The sequence below is a fragment of the Hyperolius riggenbachi genome, chromosome 9 (assembly GCF_040937935.1).
Source record: "Hyperolius riggenbachi isolate aHypRig1 chromosome 9, aHypRig1.pri, whole genome shotgun sequence".
Taxonomy (NCBI): domain Eukaryota; kingdom Metazoa; phylum Chordata; class Amphibia; order Anura; family Hyperoliidae; genus Hyperolius; species Hyperolius riggenbachi.
The window spans coordinates 106,474,869-106,486,712 of record NC_090654.1 but is presented as its reverse complement, the minus strand read 5'-3'; the positions used below and the strand labels follow the sequence as shown (position 1 = coordinate 106,486,712).

Sequence of the window (11,844 nt, the reverse complement as noted above, 5' to 3'; positions counted from 1 at the left end):
CAAGATTGAGTAGAAAAAGAAGACAAATAAGATTGAGAAGAAGAAGAATTCCTCCCCCGCCCGACAAAAAAAAATGAAAGACAATCACACATATATAAGTATTATTTTTTTTAACAAACATGATGCATAATAATGTATGTATGCATGTATGCATATAAAAAAGGGCGTGGAAGCAATATAAATACCAGTCATAATTCTGACTTGTTATTACGGATGTAATGTGTAATTCTGATTCATAACCACATTCGAAATCAGAACTCCAATTCTATCAATAATTAGTATACGGTTGAATCAGAAGTGAGTATAGCCGTAATCGAGACCACTTGAAGCTGGAATAGGGTCCTTTCGAGCAACACTGCTTACCTTAGGAGTTTGTATTCTCAGCATGGCCAAAAGCATAGAGCACTTGCATGGAAAACAGATCTTGTTGTATCTCCTGATATCCCCTATTGATTATGGGGAGACTTTCCTCAATAAAACAGATGGAGGACACATTAAATATTTATACATTTTTCTAGTAGTTTATTTTCTATTTTCTTAATTTTAAATGTTGCCACAATAATTTTATTAAGGCATGTTTTACTTCTCGATTTCTCAAAGCATAAATAAAGGGATTTAGGAGTGGAGTAACTACAGTGTACATGATTGCAAGATATTTATCATAATGACTGCCATTAGGTCTGATGTAAACAGCAATAACTGTACCGTAAAACAGACAAACTACAATAAGATGAGATGAGCAGGTTGAGAAAGCTTTCATTTTACCTTCTCTACTTTGAATTTTCAATACAGTAAATATAATATGAATGTATAATATGATAATTGTAATAAATGGCAAGACAGTTGAGAGAAGAGCAGCTATAACTGTAAGCAGATTGCTTTTATAAGGGTCAGAACATGCCAAGTTCTGCAGTGGAGCCAGATCACAGAAGAAGTGGTCAATCTCATTTGGGCCACAGAATTCCATGACAGCTGTAGACATCGTGGGAAAGAAAGACACAAAGAAACCAGCCAGCCATGGAAAAACAGCCAACACAGAGCAAAGTTTATGGTTCATAATTGCTGAATATCTCAATGGATTGTTAATGGCCAAGTATCGATCAAAGACCATGGATGAAAGAAGAAAACATTCAGTCTCCCCCAAAGCATTGAAAGCATACAGTTGGGCACAACACCCAATAAATGTTATGGCCTTTTTTCTTTGTATTAAGATAGCTAAAAATTTTGGAATTGTTACTGTAATAAATATTAGCTCTAAAGTTGCAAATATGCTAATAAAAAAGTATATAGGTTTATGAAGAGTACACTCCATTTTAATCAAGCTTATGATGGTAACGTTTCCAAAGATACATATAATGAAAGCTAATAAAACCAGACAGAAGAGAACACTTTGAAAATTGTGTAAATTGGCAAAGCCCAAGAGAAGAAATTCTTTCACCACTGTATAATTGGTATCTTTCATCATTGTAAGGATGACCTATGGCAGAAAATAAAATAAAGGCTGTATTTAAGCCTACAAAGTCAGTGAAATGAGTAACAAGATATATGTTCCAATCCTCAATGAGGCATGAATCTTCCTGGAATTTCCAGAAATTGATTTTTACAGCAACTCGATGCTTTTTAGGATTTCCAATTCTGTGCCTATTATTAGGCATGGCAGTTTTGTAGGTCAAAGAAGTTTGGAAAACCTACATTCACATCTGGATTTGTGGGTTCTATTTTTGGGTTAAATACAAGGTACACCATTCAACAACAGCACTGCATGAGGTGTTCACCCATAATGGCCTGGCTGTATCAAGAACTTGCTTCAATATAAAAACCAGCAAGGTGGTATAGAAATTTTTAGGCAGAAATAATTTTGATTACTTGAGGACCATAGTGTTAAACCCCCCTAAAGACCAGGCCATTTCTCACTTAATTGGCCACTGCAGCTTTAAGGCCTTGCTGCAGGGCCATTCAACTCAGCACACAAGTGATTCCCTCCTTTTCTCCCCACCAACAGAGATTTCTGTTGGTGGGATCTGATCGCCCTTCAGATGTTTATTTTTTTATAAATATGTATTGTTTTTGTTTTTTATTAAATATAAGGGTTTTTTTTCATACTCTCCCCTCCCCCCGCAAGCCAATCAGCTGTCATAGGCTTCAGTCGATGTCAGCTGATCACCTCCAAGCCCACAGAGGGGACAGTGAAGGGGTGACTGCTGTGCACATAGAGCCTCAGAGGAAGCTTGCTTAAAATGAAACGGTTGTCAGGCCGTGCACCCAATGGCACCCACTGCACAGCAGACATCCCTTCATTGCCATCTATGATAAGTATCATTCACATCAACTGTATGCATTTGTATTGCCACTGGATGTCAGTATCACTGTGTTTTGTTGGCAATAAACACTCTTCATAGTGCCAAGCGATTCTGGACCTTGTTGTTTTTTTTTCTTACTGTACTCCTGTTAATTATTTCTTTGTTTAGTTTTCACTGTTTTTGTTTTTTATTTTTTTGCCTCAGGATTAATCTTGCTAACATGCAACCATGTTATATATCGAAACCTCTTCATACCATTGCCAGGGGTTTTGCATTTACACAGTTAGCAGCTTACATTTGGCTTCCCTTCCTATTGTTTCCCATGTCACTGCTAAATGATTTCAGGTTTGAGGGGGGCAATTGCAAATGTGCTTCAATCAACGTTAAAGGTTTCAACAGCCCTAATAAGAGGTCACAAGTCCTATATAGTATGCATAAAGCTAAAGTCACAATATTAATGTTACAAGAAACTCACTTTCAAACAGATAATCATCCCTCCATCAAAAATAGATTCTATAACACCTGGTTCCATGGCTCATTCCCAGATTCTAAATCTAAGGGGTTGCATTTCACAGAACCCTCCCCATCTCTGATGTTGCGACTCAATCTGATTCTTTAGGCAGATTTCTATTTTTCAGGTTGAGGATTTGTGGCAAACAGTTCACAGTCGCTTCCGCCTACCTGCCAAATCAAAATCAGGGTCAATGGTTTCTGTGTCACCTTCCCAAATTAGCTGCATTCGCTAAGGGTCAGATAATTTGGGGGGGGTTGACCTAAATATGTGCATCAATCCTGACATAGATTCTTCCTCAGGTCACTCCAGCATCCCTGCGAGCATTAGAATCAAAATTAAGAAAAAGCTTAACGACCTCCGCCTAGTGGACCATTGGAGATCTTTCCATCCTAAGTGTAAAGATTTCACCTTCTTTTCTGCCCCTCACAATTCCTTTAGCAGAATTGATTTCACTTTTATCTCACATAGTTTATTAGACTTCGTCCTCTCTTCCTTCATTGGTATCAAACTCTGGTCAGATCATTCCCAAGTATATTGCTCGCTCTGGATTCTGGGGGGGGGACACAGGAACGCTTTCATCTGGAAGCTTAATAATAATTTATTTAAGGATCCCATGTGTATTCAAGAATTCAAAAGCGCTATTTAAAACTTCATCTCTGATCATGCCCAAGACGAAACTCCCCATGTGATAAAATGGGAAGCCCTCGAGTGAAGCATTAGAGGCCTCCTAATCTCACATGGGGCCAGACGTAAGAAAGTAAGTAGTTTTAGAATCACACAACTACAGCTAAGAAATTTCAGTGCTGGAGGACAGACTTAAGGCAGAAGGAGGCAGATCACAGAACATTTTCCTTAAATTGTCAAATACCAGACAAAAACGTTTATCCATTCTTGACTAGAGGTCTCTGGCATATAGGGAGAGAATACAGGGCACACTAAGAATCCAGCGCAGGAGATTTGGGCGCAGCCGGTGCCACCATAGGCTGTAATAGGAATTACGGCTATAGCAGCGCACAGAGTGTAACTTCGGCGCTGTCAGAAGACAGAGCTGAAGTTACATTTAAAACACTGTAATTCGGCTTCCAGCCATAGCTGGAAGCCAAATTACATAATTCCCCACTATCCATGGCGGCCTGGAGGGGGAATAGTAATTAACACAGCCAAATACAGGCTGTATCCTGCGCCCAAGTCTCCCAGCACTGATTCATCTCGTACGCCAGGGCACATACTATACTTCCGACAAATCTGGCACCATTCTTGACAATTGACATCATATATCCCTTTGGTCTCATTCCATAGGGGCGAACAGGCATTTAAAGCTAGTGATGTAGCTGATAATGCTGAAATTATTACAATTCCCTTTATAATCTCCCAGGTAAATATAAGGATTTAGATCCTGCTCAACTCCTGATGAAAACTCGCTCCTATGTAGCTCAAACAGGTCTTCCGGTTCTGTCCCCTGAAATGATCAAAGACTTGGAAAAACCCTTCTTAGAAGCTGAAATTTTATCGGGTATTGCTATCCTCAAACTAGGCTGGAGCCCAGGCCCCGACGGCTACACGGGAGCCTTCTACAAAACATTTGCTCTGGATGTTGCTCCTAGCATGATAAAAGCCTTTAATGCAATCTGGCCTTTTCCTCCCCACCCCTTTTCCTCCCCAGGCATTAGAAGCTCACATTGTTGTAATTGCCAAACCCAGCAAAGAACCTAAAGCCTGTAGCAGCTACTGTCCCATCCCCTTATCAATATTGACATAAAGGTCTACTCTAAGCTTACTGCAGAAAGACTCAAAGAACATATCCCTTATCTCATTCAAACTGACCAAGCCAGTTTTACACCACATAGAGAGGCAAGGGATAACACACTCAAGACAATATCTATCATTCACAAAGCCCACAAAGACAAGACCCCCCTTTGTGTTTATCAGTTGATGCCGAGAAGGCGTTTGACAGGATCCACTGGGGCATTTTAAAAGAGACCTTATACCAGATTGGTCTTGGTCCTATTCTCAACAGTAAGATTCTGGATCTATATAGTTCCCCCTCGGCCTGAGTTTGAGTTAATGGAATCCTGTCGGATGCCTTACGGATCAGTAACTGCACAAGACAAGGTTTTCCCTTGTTGTCATTATTATACATACTATGCATGGAACACTTTGCCATTGCCTTACGCAACAACTCCAACATAAGGATAAGAGGTGTTCAAAACAGGGACGTATCAGCAAAACTATCTCTTTATGCAGATGATCTCCTATTATATATCACTGATCCCCTGATTTCCCTTCCCAACAACCTAATTTCAAGATCAATTTGTCAAAAACTGAAATTTTAAATGTGTCTCCCCCTCCCAACTTAGTCTCCACTCTCCACTCCTCCTTCTACTTTAAATGGATCCCAGATGCCATTAAATACTTAGGTATATACTGTATATCTCAGCAGACCTCTCCAAACTATTTGCATATAATTTCCCCCCATTGGCAGACCAAATCTATAAGGACCTTTTTCTTGGAACAGCCTAAAACTTTCATGGATAGGTAGATCCAATGTGCTTAAAATGAACATCTTTCCCATCCTATATGTTCTACAGACAATTCCCATTTCTCTCCCAACCTCTTTTATGAAACAGCTTACACAAAAAATCCAGAACATTTCTATGGCAACACAAAAAACCCAGAGTCAACGTTTATCTCTGATACCGAACTAAAGAGGAAGGGGGATAAGGCCTCTCAAACATCTATAGATATCACAAAGCTTCCCAACTGTCCTTGGTCCTTGACTGGTTCCATGGCTGCACACAGAAACAATGGGTCTCCTTGGAGGCTCTATCTGATCCCTTAAACCAGAGATCCACCCTTTGGATGCCAAAGCATAAAATAACCCCCCTGACAGACCTCAAATTCTGGTCCGGTGTAATCACTCAGAGATGGGATTCTCTTGTAGCAAAATATAAAATCTCCTCAATCCCTAGCCCACTCAAACCAATTCTAGATAATGTAGACTTTGGCCCTGGGTTACACCAACACTCCTTCCTCGATAGAGATAGACAATGTCTATATCCAGTCTCCATTGCAGTTCACAAACATTTTAACGCATTAGAACACATGGGTTATGCAACTGACCACTGTGAACCTAGCCTTAGCAATTAAATAAGTACTACAAAGTAGGTAAAGAAGTTATATTAAACTTATTTTTAGTATTTTCTTGCATGGGTGGAGCTTTCAGGCCTAGTTCACAGTACACTGTTACATTGCAGAATGATTCTGCATGTCAACTCACTGCTCATCATACAATATGGGCCTGTTCACAGTACTGTTTTGTAACTGATTGCATTATTCTAGCATACTGCATGCAGGCTTTGAATATAAGTGTAGGTCCAGTCTCCATTGCAGTTCACACTCATAACGCTTGTGTTATGCAACTGACCGCTGTGAATCTAGCCTTAAGGTATTTTATTGGTAAGGTTTGAAAATATCTCAATGTAGAAAAGTTAGGAGAGAAGTTAATAGGATATGGACCAAAGTAAAAAATATATGGTTGCAAACAATTTAAGTTCGATTTTAAAAAGTTTGTTGTCTGGCTTGTAGGCTGATCTTTGGCTTCAGAAGTTTATAATCTGAAAACAGCTAGTACAGAATGCTGCCACAAGACTGTCAACAAACCAACTCCAATCCTTTGCTCACTACACTGGCTACCCATAAAAGGGAGAATCCTTTCCAAAGTTGGCATGCTAACATTGAAATCCCTACACAACCGAGGCTCTGGATACCAGAAGGATTTGTTGCAACTGCGTCACACCTTCCACAACCTCAGATCAAAAGAATCCAATAACTTGACCACCCCCAGTGTTCAACTAAAAACCTTTGGAGCCAGAGCTTTCTCTGGCTCGTAAATGGGGTTTACGATCACATAATAACCTTTTCCCCTGTACACACCACTACTGTATGTACTGAATGCTTTGGGTCCTATGGGAGAAAAGAGCTTTACAAATGCCTTGTTGTTGTTTCATTGTTGTTTAAAGGAATAGTATTAAAGAAATCATTTTTGTGCTAACATTAGTAATGGATGTAAAAGCATTTTTAATAAAGGACTCAGCATATATTTTTGTTATATAATGCTTTTTACATCCCAGGTACCTGCACGTCAGGGTACTCTGGATTAACTGACGGCGTCGGGGCAGAGGAACTGTCCACATTCCTAGGGGATGCCGCTGATGTAAAATCTGAGCAGCACAGTGTATATCCTGGCTCCGCCCCCTCTCCTAACACGCAGTTAGGTTTGAGGAAGGAGAGACAACCTCTCTCGCTCCTATTATGCAGCCCACCCCTCCTCAATGCAAGTTTTAATTGAGGTGGCCGCTGCAGAAATTGCTATTGTGCCCAGCAATAGTATGTAAGAGGAGGGAGAGCTATCTCCCTTCTCTCGCTCCTGCCCTGTATCTTCTGTCCACGCACTGAGTCTGCCCCGTTATTGTGTGTTGTGGTTTTGCAAAAGCAAACTAATGCAAAGGAGGGCAGAAGCGTCCCATTCTGCAGCACATCATCTGTACTAAAACATGTTCAAATTGCTCTGCAGAATGGAATGTTTCTGCTCCCCTTTTCCTAGTTTGCCATTGCATAGCAACCACATACCTCCAATGACACGGCAGACACAGTGTGTTTAGAGTAATTTATGACAGGAGGGAGATAAGAGGGAGACGCTCTCGGCTCCTGTTACAGCCTATTGACGGGCATATTAGCAGACATACACAAAGACAGGAGGGCGAGAAGGGGAGAGAAGCTCTCAGCTCTTGTTACATTGGCAGGCATATGAGTACATTCTACAGCAGCCACATGAGTTACAACGTGTGAGTGTGTGTGTGTGGAGTGGGGGGAAGCTTTAACACATTTTTACCCTCAGCGTCGGCACCTACAAAAGTGGACTATTCCTCTGTCCACTGCTATCTATAGGAAACTGTAAAACAGGTTTATTGACTAAAAAAGCATTACATGACAAAAGTATATATAGAGTCCTTTATTTATAATGCTTTTACATCCCTTACCAATGCTGCCACAAAAAATACATTCTTCGATAGAATTCCTTTAACATACCTGAGGCAGTGAATCCACTCAAAAACTAGACAAATAACATATTTTAAAATGGAATAAAGATGACAGACTTCATGTCTACCTCATTACAAGTTTATTTTCACTAGAAGGATAATTATATGAAGGCAGTGAAGTATACATCCTGAACAAAGAGAATGATTAAGTTATGTGAAAGAAGAATGTATGTACATCTGGAGTAACTACAAATAAACAGGCATAGGGCCTCTGACAGCACTTATCATCATACAATGGGATCATGATGAACATAAAATGCTGTTTTTGCATTGTTATCCAAGCTTAGTAACAATTCAAAGTACCAGACATATTACTTAAAGAGGAACTGTAAGGTCCTTAACTGCTCACCACCAGTGTATAGAGAACATCCACTTTGTAGGGAAAAAATGACTTTTATTTCCATTTGAATCCAAATAATTTTGTTTTTCCCCTTAAAGGTTGAAGCCACGCCCACCTGGAGTCTACATCTGCGGCTGTATATTAATTAGCTCCTAGCAGGACTTCATCGTCATCAATAAGAGACACCTTCTGGCTGCTGAGAGAAGAATGAGTCATGCCAGTGTCAGCTTTCACACAGCACCAGCAGCATCAGCTTAGGCTGCTGGTGCTGTGTGAAAGCTGACACTGAATATAAAGTAAATATATGAACATGTACAATCACTACAAAAGTTTTCAGCAATGTTCCCGTGTGAACAAAAGCAATGAATGTTGTCCTAGAGAAAAGATATAGACCACAAGCATATACAATATAACTGTCCATCCTGTGTGTGTGCCACTGTTGGTACTAAGATGAAACCAATATCCACTGTCCCGTAAAAAATAGTTAAATTGTGTGCCAGTGATGGCGCTAACAAAATTAGAAAGTACCAGCTGCCCCATGTCCACAGAACAGTGTATGAGCATTGGTGGATGAAAAGCATGAGAACGTGATTTTTCTCCAAGCGGAAAGCCAGCAGGTTTTACAGCTATGTGCAGCAGTGTCCGCCTGTTCCTGTTGCTTCCAACAAAGGAGTGCAGGATGTGACTTTGGTGCAGCTCACTTCCTCCCTGTGCTCCACAAGTTTGTTGGCTAAGCTTTCTGGATACGGGGGAAGGAAGGGGACATCTAATGTTACAGACTGCACTTATAGTTGAACACACTGCACTCCAGAATACACATACTTGATACTTGTTTATTCAGCATATCATATCATCATAACATATCACAAATAATGTAGCACAGTTCCCGACCCGGGTTTCGACGGTCAACCTTCATCAGGGGATCGCCAAGATCTGATAAGGTGTGATTTTCTTTTCTTTTTCTGCCACTATCGGTCATTACGAAGTCCCTTCTAACTCTTAAGGACTTCAAGAAAAAACTTAAACTTTGATAGTGTTCCTTTAAGCTGTTAACACCTATATAATACATGTTATGTCACTATGGCCTAATATGTAGACTTTATGTTCACACATACCTTCTCTGCTTTTTAGTTAGTGTTGAAATGTCTCATAGAATACTTTAAAAATTCTGGTTGACTTAAACTTACTTTGACTTCTGTAGACCTATCATTACCTAGTTTTATAAGAAGCTACATGGTTTTTAAATTGCATGTTTATTAAATATTCTTTACAACAGAAATGATACATTTTAGCTTGTTATCAAGTGCTTTAAATAGAAATATACAGTTTTCACTCTAATGCACTGTAATTCAGAATTGTGTTTGAAACATGCTTACAGGGCTTTTATATTATCTTAATTAGGAACTAATTGGCAGATCGGAATAGTCCCTTGTTAATTCAAGTCACATATACTGTATAATGAGGCTTACAAATATTTATAATTAATAAGGCAATCAATTATCTCTACAAATTAGCAACACTAAACAACAGTATAAATCTATGCAAGAAGTGCCAAAATAAAAAAAATGTACTTTAATATATAAAACCTAACATGTATGAAAGAAAAGTATTGACAACAAAACTGGAATACAAAGAGCTTAAATGCTCAACATAATACACACTATGTTATTAAAAAAAAAGTATTTTTACTCCTACATAAATTATAGATACATTATAATTAAAGTCTTCTTGAGTTAATACATGTTTAGGGCCCATATTTGACAAAGTCACTTACAGCAGATTTGTCACTTACCCTTGCAGTTAACAGGAATCATATGATGTGCAGCTAGAATTTGTCTCCTATGAAATCTGTGTATGAAAGTCAAATGGTAGTTTCAAAGATTTAGACAGCTGAGATTCGAAAACAGGCACAACTAAAATTTAATGTGAATCCAAACACCATTAAAGTCAGTAGTGACACAACTTAGGTCAGCTTTTTGGCTTTCTGGAACTAGTCTTCTGTGGGAGTTTCTATAGGGATAGACATGGAATATGTTCACTTTTTATAAATTAATTATAATAATAAATAATCATAATAGGATGTGCTATGGCCGACAAGATCAGTAGCTGTTCCCTCTTCCTGTAGCCATTTTTGGCAGTGGCTATAATATAATTTCACTGTTCTGTGCATAGCCTTATCACCATAGGCTTGAGCCTTCAGAGGTAAACAAGCCCTCTAATTGTTGTTGCTGCTTCTTTGTTCATACATACACCATGGAAAAACCAGGGCATCCTGGTCAATCAGCAGCTTAGCTGTGAACTAGGTGAGGGGCTATTTGAACCTCTAAAGGTTCAGCCATAGGGTCATAAATGTAGAAAAGGAGCCAAATGGCCACTGGCAAAATGGAGTTTAACCACTTGTTAACCACTTGAGGATGGCGGTGCTAACCCCCCTAGTGACCAGGACATTTATTACTAAAATGGCCACTGCAGCTTTAAGGCCAAGCTGCAAGGCTGAACAACGCAGCACACAAGTGATTCCCCCTCCCCTTTTCTCCCCACCAACAGAGCACTCTGTTGGTGGGGTCTGATTGCCGCCCAGGTGTTTGTTTTTTGTTTTGTAAATATTTATTTTTTTAAATTTCTAATAAAATGTACTATTTTTTTTTTAATTTGTGTTATATCCCTCCCTCCCCTGGCCAGCCAATCACAGTGATCGACTGTGATAGGCTTCAGCCTATCACAGTGGATCGCTTCCCTGTGTCCCAGGGGACAGCCGTGTCACACGGCTGTCCCCAGAACAGGGCTGCTGCAGATCACAGCACTGTACAAAGTAATTAGACGGCAGTTTCACCGTCTAACAGTCTCCTGAGCGGTGATTGCCGCTTGGAGACTAAAGGCCGATTGGTGTGAACGGCCGTCTATGGGGCTAGCAGGAGATCGCACACAGGCTGCGCGCGCATCTCCTGCTTGGAGGGCAGAGCTCCGCCTCAGAGCTCTGCCCTCCAAGCAGGAGATGCGCACGCAGCCTGCCTGCGATCTCCTGCTAGCCCCATAGATGGCCGTTCATGCCAATCGGCGTGGAGCGGTCCTGGGGCTGCCGCACTGCTCACACCAATTGGAGTGGAGCAGTCGGCAACTAGTTAAAAATGTGGACTGTTAGGGCCTGATTCACTGAACCAGGATTGCCCACTATGCAAACTGCAGCTACTTATAGCGCATGTTTTGCACTTGCTATTGCATGGCCAGTTTAAGGGGCTCTGCGGCAAAAGCAGGGTCCTCCCTAACCCCTCTATGGTCCTTACCCCACTGCACCCCAGGGCCCCCTCCCCGTCCGTGTGCTTTCGGCCCCTTCTCTATCCAGTCTGGTGCATGTTATGTGTAAACACACACTGGATAGAGGAGACAGTGTGGCTAAGACTGCACAGACAGTGTAGCTGCCCCCGCCAGAACAGCCAGTGAGTGATTAATGCTGCTACAGATGAGGGGGCCCAGGAAGCAGTGGTGGGAGAAAACTTGGCAGGGTCGGGCAGCAAAGGGGCTCTTGTAGTGATCGTGACACTGGCTCACAATAGTATAGGGTAGCATATGTGCCACCCACCTACTAAGATG

At 40.7% G+C, this 11,844-nt stretch overlaps 1 protein-coding gene across 1 annotated transcript; it reads right to left on the bottom strand.

Annotated features, from left to right (window-relative positions):
• Positions 1 to 529: 529 nt before the first annotated feature.
• Positions 530 to 1,465, bottom strand: LOC137533520 (olfactory receptor 10A7-like). The gene has a single exon (XM_068254895.1). The coding sequence runs from the start codon at positions 1,463 to 1,465 to the stop codon at positions 530 to 532; it is 936 nt and encodes a 311-aa protein (XP_068110996.1).
• Positions 1,466 to 11,844: the final 10,379 nt, after the last annotated feature.

What these genes read in the sequence shown, in the direction of transcription:
- LOC137533520 (XM_068254895.1), bottom strand. Translation starts at nt 1,465, where the DNA reads ATGATGAAAGATACCAATTATACAGTGGTGAAAGAATTTCTTCTCTTG.